At 41.9% G+C, this 17,790-nt stretch overlaps 1 protein-coding gene across 1 annotated transcript in view; it reads right to left on the bottom strand.

The window, feature by feature from the left end:
• Window positions 1-17,790, bottom strand: part of DNAH14 (dynein axonemal heavy chain 14) — a 451,367-nt gene that overhangs the window by 395,889 nt on the left and 37,688 nt on the right. The window contains 2 exon segments of the mRNA XM_065401478.1: window positions 7,908-8,046; window positions 14,482-14,544. Coding sequence (XP_065257550.1) covers window positions 7,908-8,046; window positions 14,482-14,544 — 202 coding nt within the window.

The following is a 17,790-nucleotide window of genomic DNA, read 5'->3' as shown; positions in this document are numbered from 1 at the left end:
GTCAAAATCGCCTTGGGAAAGAATTGTAAAAGAGGGTCTGTTGGGATAATATTAGGAGTCTGCTATAGACCCTCTGGGTCAATCTTGGATATGGATAATAATCTCTAATATTATTAGAGAGAAATACTTTGGGATTCATTTCATAATGGGAGACTAACTTCCTGGATATAGATTGGAGAATAAATGCTGTTAGTATTGGTAGGGACAACTTATTCCTGGATAAGATAGGTCTGCTTTCTTTATCCTATCGTTACTGAGACAAGCTGGTTAAAGGAAATAACCTTGGATCAAGTGATCAAAAGCTGATTCAGTTTAAATTAAATGGAAAGATAATCAACACCAAGTCATCAACTACAATTTTTTTATTTCAAAAGGGCAGATTCTGGGAAATTAAGGGAGTTAGTTGAAGAGGTCAACTGGACAAAAGAGCTTAAAGGCTTAAATGCAGAGGCTTAGAAATTCTGCAAATCAACTATACAAAAGCGATCTGAAATTTGCATCCCAAACATTGGGGGGGGGGGGGATTTGTAGGGAAAGGCTCTGGATCCAGCTGGATGAACCACCACCTCAAAAACATTATTAGGAGTAAGCAGAGTGCCAGAAGGAATGGAAAAAGGGGACTGATGAACAAAAAGCTACATCACGGAGGTTAGAAAATGTAGAAATAAAGTGAGAATTGCTAAAAATCAAGCTGAATTAGCTCTTGCCAGGGAAATTATAATAAATACTAAAAGGATTTTTAGTTATATAAATAAAATGAGAATAAGGAAGGATGAGAATGAACCGCTATGTAATGCAGAGGGGAAGATTAATGATAATCTAGGTATGGCCAAAAACTAAATGAATACTTTGCCTCAGTTTTCAATAAGGATGATAATAAGGAGCATATGCATGAAGGCAGTACTGCTGATGGAAATGTGTGTCTAGAAAAGTACCACCTCCAAGGTGGAAGAAACACCTAAGGAGCTTAATGCACTCAAATCAGGGGCACCTGATGTATTCCATCACAGAATACTGAAAGAAATGGCACATGCGATTGCTAGTCCGGTAGCAAGGGTTATTAATAAATCTATCTATGTGGGGGTAGTACCATATGACTGGAGAATAGCTAACATCATACTAATATTTCAGAAAGGGGGGGAAAACGTGGTCTGGGCAATTATAGTCCTTTTAATCTGTCCTTTGAATCTGACCTCAGTAGTATGCAAGGTTTTAGAGTGAACTGTTTAGGAAAGAGTAATTAAATTCACAGAAGTTAATGGTAAAGGTGATGTAGTGCAACATGGGTTTACCAATGATAGATCATGCCAAACTAACCTGATTTCCTTCTTTGCTAAAATAACTGATTTTTTAGACAAGGGAACTGGACTTCAGTAAAGCATTTGACATGGTATCATATGGAAAATCATTAGTTAAATTAGGGAAGATGGGGATCAGTACAAGCATTGTAAGGTGGATGTGGAATCAGGTAACAGGAAGAAGGCAACGAATTGTACGGAAAGGTGAATTATTGGACTAAAGGGAGGTTATTAGTGGAGTTTCCCAAGGATCAGTCTGGGGACCAGTATCATTCAATATTTTTATTAATGACATTGGCACAAAAAGTAGGAGTGTCCTAATGAAATATGCTGATACTACTAAGTTGGGAGTCATCATCAACTTAGGGGAGGATCAGAATATTATACATGAAGATCTGGACAGCCTTGAACACTGGAGTGACAGAAATGAGATGAAATTCAATAGTACAAAGTACAAGGTCACACACTTGCAGTCTAATAATCAGAATTTCTGCTACCTGCTGGGGGCTCATCAGTTGGAAGCGACAAAGGAGGAGAGAAACCTGGTTGAGAGTCAATCACAGGATGACTATGAGCACCAATGTGTTGCAGCTCTGAAAAAGGCAAATGTGATCCTAGGATGTACTTGGCGAGGCATTTCCAGTAGAGACAGAGAAGTATTAATCCCATTAATAAGCCACTGGTAAGACCTCGTTTGAATATTGTGTACAATTCTGGTCACCCGTGTTCAAGAATGATTAATTTAAACTGGAACAGGCACATACAAGCACTACTAGGATGGTCAGGAGAATGGAAGGCTTATTTTATGAGGAGAGAGACTGGAAGAGCTTATACCCCTCCACCGAGCTCCATCCCCCTGCACCCAGACCCCAGCAGAGCTCCACCCCCCTGCATCTGGACCACCCCCTGCTAAGTTTCCCTGCATTTGAACCCCCACCCTGATGAGTCCCACCCCCCCCCGCACCTGGACCACCCCACTGTGCCCCCTGCACCCAAACTCCCACCCCACTGAGTCCCAACCAGCTGCACCTGCACCTCGACCACACCAATCTCCACTCTCCCAGCACCCAGACCACTCCTGCTGAGCCCCAACCACCTTCACTGCACCCCCTTCAGAGTCCCATTCCCTCTGCCCCTGGAATCTCCCGAGCTCCTAGGCATTCAGATCCCCCCCCGCACCCGGACCCCCCACGGAGCCACCCGCACCAAGCCCCTCCACACTTGGATCCTGCCAGGTTGAGCCTCCTTGCCCCATACCTGGATTGGGAGACAGGGCTGGGCGTGTGAGATTGTCGCTCTTGCTTGCTACCTTGGTTCACCTGGCGTGGAGGGTCAGGGCCCTGGGGTGTTTCTGGGGCTGGCCTGGCCCTTGCATTGTGTCAGTGTTGGGTGCATCCTTACTGCTCAGTCCGTGCACTGGGGAAGAGGGGGCTGAAGGGTGAGCTCCCACCTCTCTGCAACTAGTGGCCTATGCTCCCCACTGCCATGCTGGAGCCTGTGGGGGAGGGATAGCTCAGTGGTTTGAGCATTGGCCTGCTAAACCCAGGGTTGTGAGTTCAATCCTTGAAGGGGGCCACTTAGGGATCTGGGGCAAAAATCAGTACTTGTGAAGGCAGGGGGCTGGACTTTCAAGGTCCCTTCCAGTTCTATGAGATAGGTATATCTCCATAATTTTAAACTTCAATTTATTTATTGACAAATAAAATAAGCAGAATTTTAAAATCTTGGGAGCAGAATTTTTAATTTTTTTTGGCGCAGAATTCCCTCAGGAGGAAACTGCATGATGGAGTTGCTTATGATGGTAGGGGGCAGGACTCAGCAGCTCTGGAGCTCACTTCTGGTTATTGTCTAAAAGCTCATGGTTCAGGGTTTCAGCCAGCCCCCTGCAGGGGTCAGGAAGGGATTTTTTTTCTCCCCAACATATTCTGGGACTTTTTGTTGTTTATCTCCTTCCTCTGAAGCATCAGAGGTTACTACAGTTGAAGAGGGGACACATTGGACAGGACGGGCCAGAGCTCTGAGGTGGCATACAGCATTCTCCCTCTCAGATGCTTTGCTGGCTGGTTTTTGCTCACATACTCAGGGGCTAACTCAGGGGTTCTCAAACTGGGGGTCGGGACCCCTCAGGGAGTCGCAAGGTTATTCCGGGGGGGTCACGAGCTGTCAGCCTTCACCCAAAACCCCGCTTTGCCTCCAGCATTCATAATGATGTTAAATGTATAAATTAAAAACACTTTTTATATGGGGGGAGTTGCACTCAGAGGCTTGCTATGTGAAAGGAGTCACCAGTACAGAAGTTTGAGAACCACTGGGCTAACTGATAGCCTTATGTGGTGTTGGGAAGGAATATTCCCCCAGGTCAGATTGACAGTGACCTTGCGGAGGGGGGGGGGGGTGTTCGCCTTCCTCTGTAGAACATGGGTACAGATCATTTGCCAGGATTATTTGGGTGTTTCTCACTAATTTATTTCCTGGCCAATGCTGGGGTCCTAGATACTGATGCATGTTGGGCTCTGCTATTCTCTGCCTGTGGCTCATAATAGTCTTGTCTCCTGTGTGCTGTAATACTCTGATCTCCTTTCAGTTGTTGAGTATAGTGTGGGGGTGCTAGGTGGTCTGTGATATATAAACAAGTCAGACTAGACATTCTGGTGGCCCCTTCTGGAATTAAACTCTAGGATTCTCTTCAACCACTATGAGAGAAGATGAAGTTATAGCATGGACTGAGGAAAGAAACCAGCATGATACTATGTACCCTAAATAGTCTCGGACACATTCTGACAATCATTAAAGAATTTCTTTGCACGAGTAGTATGACATTCACCAGGTTTTCTAATCTGTTCTGAGGAGGATCTACTCACATTGTCTTTGAATCCATCATCACCCCTGTAATTTCCCACTTTTTGAGAAGGAATTATGTTTGATTTCTTCATGTGAACTCTTAGGGCTTGCCTACACTGGCACTTTACAGCACTGCAACTTTCTCGCTCAGGAGTGTGAAAAAACACCCCCCTGAACGCAGCAAGATTCAGCGCTGTAAAACACCAATGTAGACAGTGCACCAGCACTCTGCCGCGACTACACAAGCCACATTAAAGAGCTGCCGCAGCAGCACTTTAACATTGTCAGTGTAGACTAGCCCTTAGACCTACATTTGAGAAACAACAGAGAGTGAAGATGATGTGATCCATTACTTACTTTTATGAAAAGCCCCAAAGAAGCCAACTGTCCAACAACTGATCTACTCTGCTGTTGTGTCATCTGAGGAATGCTGCCACCACGCCCAGACAATTATGAAGATCCTTGGAACCAAAGCCAAACTGAAAGCAACATTCAGTACTGGTATGTGCCCTTCCTACCACAAATCTTAAATATTGTTTGCAAGCTGGATAGATGGAGATGTGAACATACCCATCAAGCATATCCAGAGCTGTAAACCAATCCAGCAGATTCAGTCATGGGACTATAACTATAACAGCAAGAGCCAGTATTTTGAACTTTTGTTTCCAGATAAAAGTGGGGTCCCACGGGGGAGGAGGGGGTGTTCTTGGCCCAAATATATTTTATATTTTTATCAATGACCTGGAATAAAATAAAAATTACTGATAACATTAGCAGATTACACAGAATTGGGGGAGTGGTAATGAAGACAGGTCACTGGTACAGAGCTATCTGATCCACTTGGTAAGCTGGACATAACCAATATGTTTTAATACTGCTAAATGTAAATGCATGTGTCTAGGAACAAATAATGTAGGCCATATATACAAGACAAAAAAGACTATCCGCATAAGCAGTGACTCTGACAAACATTTAGGGCTCGTGGTGAATAATCAGCTGAACATAAACTCCCAATGCGATGCTGTGGTCAAAAGGGCTAATGCAGTCTTTGGATGCATAAAGAGGGGAATCTCAAGTAAGAGTATATAATTTATTTTGCCTTTCTATTTGACACTGGTGTGACTGCTGCTGGAATACTGTATCCAGTTCTGGTTCCCACAATTCAAGAAAGATGTTGAAAAATTGGAGAGGATTCAGAGAAGAGCCACAAAAATGATTAAAGGATTAGAAAACGTGCCTTACAGTGACAGATACAAGGAGCTCGTTCTATATAGCTTAACAAATAGAAGGTTAAGGGGTGACTTGAGTACAGTCTATATGGGTAACAAATATTTGAAAATGGGTCTTTTCAATCTAGCAGGGAAAGGTATAACATGATCCAGTGGCTAGAATTCAAAGCTAGACTAATTCATACTGGAAATAAGGCATACATTTTTAACAGTGAGGATAAGTAACTGGCAATTTTAAAATCAGGATTGAATATTTTTCTAAAAAATATGCTCTAGAAATTATTTTGGGGCAGTTCCATGGCCTGCGTTATACAGGAGGTCCCTTCTGGCCTTGGAATCTAATATATAATCCTTCTGGGAAGATTTCTGAAGTCTGATTTTAGGATAAATCTTGGGAACCATAGGCAGGCGGGTAAGAAAGAGATCCCTTCAAACTTGCCTCAGAAGCCAATGAACATTCTCTCAAACAAAGATGACTAGCTCAAGGAGGTGTCTTCATTAAGTGAGTGCCAGATCCTGCAGGCAGATGTTCAATAGCCAGTACCAATGATTCACCCATATATGGTACCAATAATGGATTGTCAGCATGAGCCAATATTGGTGATTCTGAATGGTCACATATCACTAAATCTAATGGTACCATGTATGTGGGAGCTGAAGTAATCAGTACCGATGCTGGAGCTGTATAACCTATCAGTAAAGTTGTACACAATACCAAGAAGAAAGTAGTCAGGGAAGCAGCATCCTTGAACTGAGATGGTACCTGGTATTAAATCCTTGAGTACCAATGAAGTACATACAGAAGATGCTACTGTTACCTGCAAAGGTGGCACTGAAGCCTCAGAATGATCTGAAGGCATTCTCTTTAACAGTACCAATCTCTCAGAGGCATGCTTCAAGGCTTCAGAAAACACCTATCTATGCCTTCCAAAACAGCAATTTGAATCTTGTCTTCTTTTTCTTCAAAGGATCTGGAGAAAGAAATGTTTCCCTTTTCAGCCAAAGATTTTTAACTGCCACAGAAACACTACTTATAGAGGGAATATTGGAGACCGACTATCTGACTCACCAGGATCTGAGTCAGGTCTCACATCTGTCCAGGAGATACATCCTCAATTTAATCTCCCTGTTCTTCTGAGACTGCTAGCCAAAAGAACAGCAGATAGCACATTTATTAGGAATATGCCCCCAACCTAGATACGAAAACACTTACGAGCATCTCTGACCAGGCAACGTTACATGAAAGGCATGTTTTAAAACCAAGAGATTTAGGAGCCCACATAGCTGCCTATCACCTAGCACTTAACTAAACGTTAAAACTATCTTAAAATGCTAGCTAACACTAAAATACTAACAAAGAACTTATCTAAAGCTATCTGACTAAAACAAAAAATATTTACAACACTTAACTGCCCAAGTTTAAAACAGAGATAAGGGACTGCTAAAGTGTTCTGCCTCTAATCTAAGGCCATTGTTGAAAGAACTGAGTGGCAGTTGGTCAACCCTGTCTCTTTATGCCGTCGGAGGTGGAACAGGAGGGGCATTCCAGGAGCATCCGTGGACCAACAGGGCGACTGCTAGCAAGAAAAAAGTTCCAGTCTCTGGCATTAAGGGATGTGCAATATCACGAATGGAAGACATCTAGAAAACCACTCAATGAAGAAATATTAGTTTAACAGTGATATTTTGTATAGAATTGAGGGGTACACAGCAAAAGGAAAAGCAAGCTAAGAAGATTCCAGTGAACAAATAAAATATCATTGTAAAAATTGTACTTAAAATGCATAAAATGTAGCTGGTTTACAAATGGTCAAATATAGAAAAAACTGTCTAAAACAATACTAGATTCCTATTGCGATGAAAAAAAATATGGTACTTAATTTTTTTTCAGATCACCTTGTTGCTTTATGGCAGATTCCATCAGTATTTACAGAGTTTATTTTCTGTATTGTGGTAGATGGCACCTGGAGGCCCCAATCAGGGCCCCACAATACACATATAAATGAAATAATCACAACAGTGGGGTAAAACCTACCTCTTGTACTTTTCATCCATAAATCTCAAAGTGCTTTACGAAAGAGGTTAGTATCATTATCCCCATTTAACCGATGAGATAACTGGAGTACAGATAAGGGAAGTGACATGCCCAAAGTCACCAGTGAGATAGCCCCAAAAAGTTTAAAATCTATCTTAGTACAAATGATTTCATGTCACAATAATATACTGCATTGTATTGGTGACACACTGTACAATTCACACACTTTAAATGATGCACATCAATTCTTAAACGGATACTTCAAATCATCAGTTGGCAAGCTGACCCCCAATTCCCCATTCACTTGTTTTGTTGGAAATGAAAACTCTATAACCAGTCATGTGCTCACATGCCCCATACCTCAAATGCCTTTGTTGCCGTTTTTCAGAATTATCCAAGAATATCTTATCATATCTTTTTCATCACTAATATTTACTGATGTGTGAGATATGGAGCCATTAATTTTTTGTGTATTTACACTTAAAATATTGTTGCTTTGCTCACCTTTATCAAATAAATTGCATTATCTTCTGATCCTTTGCAGCAATTAATGTTACATGCATCTTCACACAGTCCTTGGATATAAAGCAAGCAGCTTAGAAATAATTCATCAGCCAAAAAAAGCTGGTTGTACATCATAGTTCTGGAAACAAGAAAAGCATCTCAAGGTGTAAAATGTATACAAGTGCTTCTCTTTCTGTAACAGTTAAGTAGACACTATAGAAATATATTGTAACTGGAACTCCATGCTGTTTTCCCCCTTTTAATTCTTTAGTATTCTCAGCCTGAAGATACTACTGAACTCAAAAATGTAATTTCTCTTTATGATACATATAATTCTTTTCCTATTATTGATTAAATTAAATGCTATTTCTAAACCTAATATCCTAACATGTTAAAGGCAGTTATCCTCATAAAAGACTGATCCAAAGCTCTTTAAAAATCAGTGGAAAGACTCCCGTTGACTCCAAAGGGCTCTGGATCAGGTCCTAAAGCTGTAGGAAACGTAATGTTTATAATCAATAATGACTGGAACAATTTGAACTTCTACAGTATCTTCCATATTACATGAGGACCTCAAACCCCAACTATGAGGGAAGAATGCCACCAAATGTAGCATCCTGATGTTCTTTGGAGGTTTCCTATCCGAGATGTAACATGGTCTAATTCATCATAGGCCAAGAGCCTGCAAATACTTATACCCGTGAATAACTTTATGCTGGTGAATAATCAAAACCATCATAGGCGCAGACTTCCCCTCTACCTGGGGAGTGCTCAACGCCTCCCCCTCTCCGCCCAGACCCCGCCCCCACTCCACCCCTTCCCCGAAGCCCCCGCCTCTGCTCCGCTCCGCCTCTTTCCACCCCCTCCCCTGAGCATACCGCATCCCCACTCCTCCCCCTCCCTCCCAGGCGAACAGCTGTTCGTAGCAGGTGGGAGACGCTGGGATGGAGGGGGAGGAGTGATCAGCGGGGCTGCCATCGAGGGAGAGGCACTGGAGGGTGGGCGGGAGAGGGGGAGCTTGGCTGGCGGTGGGTGCTAAACACCTGCTAATTTTCGCCTATGGTTCCTATGGACTTCAATTGGGCCTCCATTTCTTTCATCTGTTGAGTTTAGTGGAACTAACCACCAAAAGAAAAAAGTTACTCAGATGCCTAAGTCTGTAGAGGAATAGGGGTTAGCTTGTGGGATGCGGGATAAGATGAGATTGCAGTACTAGATGCCATGGTAATACAAATAATGAATAAGTACAAGGTACTATGGTTGCAGGATACATTTTGAAAATCATCCATTTTCTAGTTATTCAAGAGTAAATTTGATTTTTTTTTTAAGATACAATTTTCATATAGTTGGATAGTCTGACAGTGCCCCAAAATAATTATGACAAACTTTCCACACACAAAAGAAAACTGCATTTGGGCAAACTGCTGACAGTAAAATAGAAAATCACAACTGGTAAAATTTTCAGCTAGCTATTAGCATTTGAAAATAGGGCCTTATAATGACACTTCCTCCTTTACTGAATCTAATTAACATAATTACTGTAAAAAGGTTACCGCTATCTCTGTTTTACAGAAGTTAACAGATTATAAATGACACCATTATGTTCTCGCTTCCATAATCAATCAGCAAAATTTTGGAATTCTTATTCAGTTTTTAATCATTCATAACTCCTATTTACATAAATGAAAATGGCTGAATTTAAATACAGATTAAAAATTGAGTAATGACTTCCCAATGCCTTTCCCATTTAAGTATCTGAAAATAAGGTAAAGACAGACTATGTTAACTATAGTTAGATTGTGCTTAGTCACACATGAATGTGCAAAGGAAGGGACAGAGCATACGTAGCCTTATCCCACTTGCACCCTGATACACACATAGGTAGCAAAGAGGGGACTCTCCCTCGCCAAACTACTGAGCAGTGATCCAATTGCTGAATCTCCAGGTGTTTTAAGCCTCCAGAGTCTGAACAGAGCCCATGCATTGTCCCTATCTTCAGTCCTCTATGCAAATGCTCATGGTGCAGAGCAGTGACCATGCAACCTACTGCCCAGCCTCTGGAACCAGTGCTGACTCCTCAGACTACCTCATTAGCTTAAACATACCTTTGACACTGCACTCCATATTCTTTGCAGTGATATTATTATGATATTATGACAATTATAATGTAATATATGCAAGATAAATCATATAAGGGGTCATTGGAAAAGTTATGATTTGCATGCATGTATCACTTTTGTATCTGAAGTTATGAATATTGACTATGTATCTGTATTTCAAATGTAGTTACACCTGGGCAACGCCCACTAGACAAGATGCTTTCAGTCTAGATAGTGGGTGGAGAAGGACCTATTCAGAGCAATGGGCCATTAGGAAAAACAATAGGCCCTAGGAGAAGCTTATCTCCCACCTGAGGAGTCTTCCTGAGAACACTACAGACAGCCTCCAAGTAATGGCTGCTATGACTGTACAAGGACATGTGATCAGTCCACATGATAAAAGGAAACAAGAAAGATTTTACAAATACATTAGACGCAAGAGGAAGACCAAGGACAGAGTAGGCCCATTGCTCAATGAGCGGGGAAAAGACAATAACAGAAAATGTGGAAGTGGCAGAGGTGCTTAATGACTTCTTTGTTTCAGTTTTTACCAAGAAGGTTGGTGGCAATTGGACATCTAACATAGTGAATGCCAGTGAAAATGAGGTAGGATCAGAGTCTAAAATAGGGAAAGAACATGTCAAAAATTACTTAGACAAGTTAGATGTCTTCAAATCACCAGAGCCTGATGAAATGCATCCTAGAATACTCAAGGAGCTGACTGAGGAGATATCTGAGCCATTAGCAATTATCTTTGAAAAGTCATGGAAGACAGGAAACATTCCAGAAGACTGAAAAAGGGCAAATTAGTGCCCATCTATAAAAAGGGAAATAAGGACAACCCAGGGAATTACAGACCAGTCAGCTTAACTTCTGTACTCAGAAAGATAATGGAGCAAATAATTAAACAATCAATTTGCAAACACCTAGAAGATAATAAGATGATAAATGACAGTCAGCATGGATTTGTCAAGAACAAATTGTGTCAAACCAACCTGATAGCTTTCTTTGACAGGGTAACAAGCCTTGTGGATAGGAAGGAAGTGATAGATGTGGTATATCTTGACTTTAGAAAGGTTTTTGATACTGTCTCGCATGATCTTCTCATAAACAAACTAGGGAAATACAACCTAGATGGAGCTACTATAAGGTGGGTGCATAACTGGCTGGAAAATCATCCCCAGAGAGTAGTTATCAGTGGTTCACAGTCATGCTGGAAGGACATAATGAGTGGGGTCCCGCAGGGATCGGTTCTGGGTCCGGTTCAATATCTTCATCAATGATTTAGATAATGGCATAGAGAGTACACTTATAAAGTTTGCGGACAATACCAAGCTGGGAGGGGTTGCAAGTGCTTTGGAGGATAGGATTAAAATTCAAAATGATCTGGACAAACTGGAGAAATGGTCTGAAGTAAACAGGATGAAATTCAATAAGGACAAATGCAAAGTACTCCACTTAGGAAGGAACAATCAGTTGCACACATACAAAATGGGAAATGACTGCCTAGGAAGGAGTACTGTGGAAATGGATCTGGGGGTCATAGTGGATCACAAACTAAATAGAAGTCAACAGTGTAACGCTGTTGCAAAAAAAGCAAACATCATTCTGGGATGTATTAGCAGGAGTATTGTAAGCAAGACACCAGAAGCAATTCTTCCGCTCTACTCTGCGCTGATTAGGCCTCGACTCGAGTATTGTGTCCAGTTCTGGGTGCCACATTCCAGGAAAGATGTGGACAAATTGGAGAAAGTCTAGAGAAGAGTGACAAAAATGATTAAAGGTCTAGAAAACATGATCTATGAGGGAAGTTTGAAAAAAAATGGGTTTGTTTAATCTGGAGAAGAGAAGACAGAGGGGACATGATAACACTTTTCAAATACATAAACGATACAGGGAAGAGGGAGAAAAAACGTTGTTCTTAACCTCTGAGGATAAGACAAGAAGCAATGGGCTTAAATTGCAGCAAGGGTGGTTTAGGTTGGACATTAGGAAAAACTTCCTAACGGTCAGAGTGGTTAAGCACTGGAATAAATTGCCTAGGGAGGTTGTGGTATCTCCATCATTGGGGATTTCTAAGAGCAGGTTGGACAAACACCTGTCAGGGATGGTCTAGATAATACTTAGTCTTGCCTTGACTGCAGGGGACTGGACTAGATGATCTCTCTAGGTCCCTTCCACTTCTTGGATTCTATGATGCTGGACTCCATCTTGGGATGTCAGTATTTTTCCACAGACTGGTCTGGGAACCAAGCTTTGAAACAAAAGGTTCCCACCATATACAAAAGCTATATAAGGCAGACAGTGACATCATCTGACGTTCTTCACTCCCCACACAGGATGACTCCTGGAAACAACTGAGCAACAAAGACTGAACTGGGGAAAGTGCTGGATCCAGGCTAAAGGGATTTGTAGCCTGTGAATGAAACACCTGGGGATTCCAAGCAGCAAAGCAAATGCAGCTTGCCCCTTAAGACTCTGCAGCCTGCTTGTATCATCTCTTAGGGTGAGAATCTGCTAATTCATATCCAATCTATTTAGTATATTATGCTTAGTTTGCGGTTTTTGTTTATTTGCTAGGTAATCTGCTTTGATCCATTTGCTATCACTTATAACAACTTACAATCTATCTTTTGTAGTTAATAAACTTGTTTTTGCTTTATCTAAACCAGTGAGTTGGAGTGAAGTGTGTGGGAATCATAGCTCGGGGCAAAGGCTGCTGCATATTCCTCTCCACAAGGGAGGGAGTGAATTTTATGAGCTTATGCTATACAGTTCCCTGTACAGCGCAAGACAGTATAATTTTGGGTTTATACTCCAGTGGTGGTTGAGAGTCTGGAAAGCTGGGAAATTGGCTGCTGTCTGCTGCATGTATTTGAGTGGCTTGGGTGAAGCTGCTCTCTCAGGTAGCTCAGTTTGGGTGTGTGGCGCCACCTGCTATCATGCGGAGTGATAACAGGGCTTAGGTTAGGCTTGCTGTGTTCCCAGGCAGTATGAGTAGGGCCAACCCAACTGAGTGGTTAGAGGGGCCCAGCGGTTCCCAATCTCCCAGACTGCACCCCAGGGGGGACAACCCATCACAATACCCTCTCCTAGAACTCTGGCCACGTGAATTTTCTGGTTCCACAGTTTGCCTCTTCAAGGAACATGTGAATAGTGTACCACAAACTTTGCACAGGATTCTGAAACCTTCACTGCTTTTTAATTAATCAGACCACAAACCCACAGATCTATACAAAAATAAAAAACCCTAAATGCATTTACTTGCCTTGGTTTCCTCACCATTCCAAACTATTCTTTGGGCTGGGATCAGAATGATATGGGACTGTCCAGGGTCCTTCTGCTGTAGCACATGTCTTGTGTTCTGAAACATGAAACCTTCTCTGTCCATCTTGCCTTCTCTGATATTGGCTGGTCCATCCCCCTTTTCCTCTCCTGCCCAAAACTTCGTCTCTGGCTTTGTCTTCCCCTTTCAGTCTTTTTTGCTTTGTCACCTCTGTCTCTTTGTTTTGTTTGGGAATTTTTCATTCTCCTAACATCAGCCCCCTATTGATGGAAGTTGGAGAGAACCCCTAGGATGCAGTTACTTTCTTGTTGTTGCCAGGTAAGACCTATTCAGACCGTAAATCCTTAACAATCTGCTATTGTGCCCGGTCTGAGGGATACACATAAAGGCTTGTTAGCAATGGTGGATACTCATAGTCAAAGAAGCAATCCAGGATACAGCAATTTCTTAACAACTTCCCAATTTCAACCAGAATTCTTCCTAAGCTGTACAGGCACGTTGCGGGGTCTCATAAAGCAGAGCTCATTATGCCCACTCCTCTATGCAGGCATTGGCCTGAACTCACAATCTTCTGTTGTATATTCCATAGAGAAAGAAATGCATTCATTGTGCAGAGAACCAGTAGCAGATTCTCTGCATCACTCATAGGCCTGTGCACCTCTACATGCCATAGATTGGGTCTATGTACTAATGAGGAAGACCATAATGGGAATGGGATAGAGAAAGTGGCCATGGGATCCTGTTTCTTTTGGTCCCAGCATGGAGACTGAATTCCTCTCAGTCCCTCCATGTTCCGTCTGCATAGAACCTGATCATTCTTACTTTATATGGGTGGAATAGACCTCACTCATACTCTATTATTATTTGTATTACCATAGTAATGTCCTTAGAATCTATGAATAGCATGTCGGGTCCCTAGTCATGGACCATGACCTCAACATACAACAAAAAGACGGTCCTCTATGATATTATGCTTTACAGTAATATAGATGTACCACTGAACTTTCATTGCAATAATTTTTGCCATGCAGGTATCAATACAATAAAGATGCCCTAGCGATTTTTTGTAATTGTTTACTGCTGATTGACATAACACTAAAAGATTAATTTGCACTTTATTCAACAGATACATTTCAGAACATTCAGATTCCTTTTAATTTTTTTCACAATACTTTGTATTCCAACTTACTTGCTCTTGGTTGTCTTAGCTCTTCGAACATTGATTTTCCAGGTGAAAAAATATTTCTTCATTCTAGAAACAAACAAATGGGAAATTCCTTACCTAATAATTTCCTTACTGATAGCAGCATCTCCCACAATTATGATATGTAGAGGGTATTCCCCTCCTGTATGCAGTTTCTGGAAGCAGTTCAAAGCTTTAGCAGAGCCTGGGATATTCAGGCCCCTAATCTCTGGCCTGCTGCCAGATGATTAATCCCAAAACTGTATAAAAATTTGTAGACTATGGTTAGGGTAAACACCACCTAATAAACTACGTACAGTAGGCCGTGGCCTTCAAACATGAATATTGAAATTAAATACTGTCCTTTGGCTAGGAAGCCAACCAGGGAGGGTAAAATTGTGGGAGAATGTTGCTAGCAGAAAGGAAATTATCAGGTAAGAAATTTACCATTCTTCATCTCAGCATTTCCCACAGTTCTGATACATATGGGAAGTAGCAAGCAGTGAACCGAAGTAGGGAGGGATTAAAAAAAAAAAAAAAAAACAGAACAGAATGAGAGTGGGAAACTCCCCTCTCCCGAACTTACTCACTCAAAATAGTAATGCTATTATTAGACTCGCACCTGCACAATCCTGCAACCTGCACAGTAGTCTAATAAAGGTGTTAATATAGAACCATGTTGCTGCCCTGCAGATCTCTGCAGTGGAAACACAAGCTCTTTCCACCCACAAAGTCGCAATAGGTCCTTTAGACTACAGCGTGCCTGGACGATGTCTGGAAAAGAGTACCTGTTGCCTTATATACCTGAACGATGCATAGCTTGATCCACCTAGCTAGCAAAAGCTTGGATACTTGGCACTTCACATCAAATACAAATAAGAAGCCCAATCTTCTTGTTGATTCAGTAGGCTTGATATAGCTCTTTAGTGCTCTAACATCCAAAGTGTGCTAACAGCTTTTCTATTGGGCACTGTGGCTTTGGACAGAATGAAAGGATGATAGTCTTCTGTGAAACATGGAAAGATGAATTCACCTTAGGCAAGAGTGATTCTGGGAATCTTAGCACCAACTTGTCATCATGATACACACTCGGGGTCCTGCATGGATAAAGCTTTCAGTTCAGAAACTCATCTAGCATACATGATGGCGACCAGAAAACAGGTTATAATGGATAGGTAAAATGGAGATATTGATGTCAGTGGCTCAAAATGGTGTGCGATTGGTATCTCCCAACTGGGAAAAACTGGTCTAACTGCAGGTTTAACCAGTCTGACTACTCTGAGAAATATGGATACCTAAGGGGTCTCGGTCAAGGAACCAAACAATCACGCAAATAGGATATTATTTATAGCTCATACCTGGCAGACTATGGACCTAGGCTGAAATCCCTTGTCTATTCTTTCCTAAAGAAAGTCAATGATGTAATATGTAGAATGTATACTTTAGATGTTGGAACATGTGGAAAGATGCCTGCTTGTCTGGCAAGGAAAGAGAACAGCCAGGTAAAATGCTGAACCAGCAATCTGATCATGTAAACAACTAGGTCAGCAACATGAGCAACTGAGTTAGCAAACTAATCTTAGTGCTAAGGCAGAAAAAGTGTTTATACAATATATAAATGAATACCTTTTTAACAATGTATTTAAGGCGAGCTCATGAATGAAGGAGCACACTTGCATTTAAACCTATGCTGTGCCCTGTTTCGGTGGACTGATCACTCACTGAAGCACCAAATAAATGACATACTACTTCAGCTCAAGAGTCTGTCTGTGAACCTATGCATTCTTGGTAGCAGGAAAGAGCCGATCAACACAGGATACCTGGATCACTGCGATTTTTGCTGTGTTCTTGACACCATGAGTTAAACCTAATAAAACAGAAGATTGGGCTTTTAGTGTTGAGGCTCATCTAGACAGTAGTGTTCCAATCACTTTGTAGGATAATCCTAGCATAGCTAAGCTTCCCTCTCAACAGCCAGGATGACAGCAGGTGCCTGTCTGGGACTGTATGGAAGAATGGGCCTTGGTCAATGATGTCTAGTCTCACCGGTAGCTACACTGGTGGCTCCAATTTCAATTCAATCTGGTTGAAGAATTATGATCGCCTTAGACATGGAGTTAGCACACTATTGCCTTTGCCTCATTTTATCTACTGGATCACCTTTCCTAGAAATGGAAAGAGCAGAAAAGCATATGGCAGGCCTTGTAGCCATCTGTGCAAAAGAGCATCCGTCACCAGAGATTTGGCATCTGCATCCCTGTGAGATACTTAGCCAATCATAAGAACACAAAGTGGCCAAACAGGTTGACTGCCAGAAGTTTGAGCTCTTGAAAAATCATAGCGAAGACTTACTAATTCAAGCACCATCCTGAGTTGTTGACTGTGCATCTCCTGAGCCAGTCTGCCATTTGATTAATTTCACCTCGGGTTCCAGGTACCTTGCATTTTTCTGTGCCCCAGATTCATTCCCCATCCCTTCAGGCTAGCATCAGTTGTGAGTACCTGTGCATCTTTAAGACAAAGGGAAGTCCTTTGCAATGTTCTGTGAGACTGTCCACCATTTTAGTGAAATTAGCACCTGGTTCAGAACCTTACATGCATTCTGCTGAAACGTTCCATATTTTCAGGAGAAAGGCCTGGAGGCACCTGACATGGCCCATGGGGTGACTCCAATACATGAAACCAGGCAGCCCATTAGTTGTAGACATTGAGCTATGGTCAGATTTGAACATTTTACCAACTGGATATCAGGTTCTGTATCTTGTGAAATCTGTCTGACAATGGACAGACCTTTGCCACAGAAGTCTATTTCTATTCCCAGGTGAAGGGAGCCAAGCAGCTACTCTTGGTGTTTACAAATCCATATGCTTGAAGCAAATCCAGAGACTGGACTGTGGCATTGTGTTCTGTTGCTTGGGTTGGAGTTCTGATGAAGATGTCATCTAGGAAAGGATACAAGTGAGTGCCCTGGGACCTCAGTCTGGCTATTACTGTCACAAGCATCTTCTTAAAGACCCTGGGAGCGGACAAAAAAGTCAAAAGGAAACATTTGGTACTGGTAATGGGCAATCTGTAGTAGCATGGTCGAATGGGAATGTGGATATATGCATCTGCTAGATCCACAGATCCATGTGTTAAGCTATTTGAGACCCAGGATAGCTCTGACCTGCTGCCCCATACCCCAGCCCATGTTTCTGGACAATTAAGAAAATGGAGTGTAGATCTAAGAATCTTTCTTCTGAGGGAACCCTTTCTATTGCTCCTATGTCCAGGAGATGTGAGAATTCGTTAACACCAGTTTGCATTTGATGGTGT

The sequence above is a fragment of the Emys orbicularis genome, chromosome 3 (genome assembly GCF_028017835.1).
Source record: "Emys orbicularis isolate rEmyOrb1 chromosome 3, rEmyOrb1.hap1, whole genome shotgun sequence".
In the NCBI taxonomy this organism is placed as follows: Eukaryota; Metazoa; Chordata; order Testudines; family Emydidae; genus Emys; species Emys orbicularis.
This window is presented reverse-complemented; position numbering and strand designations above follow the sequence as displayed.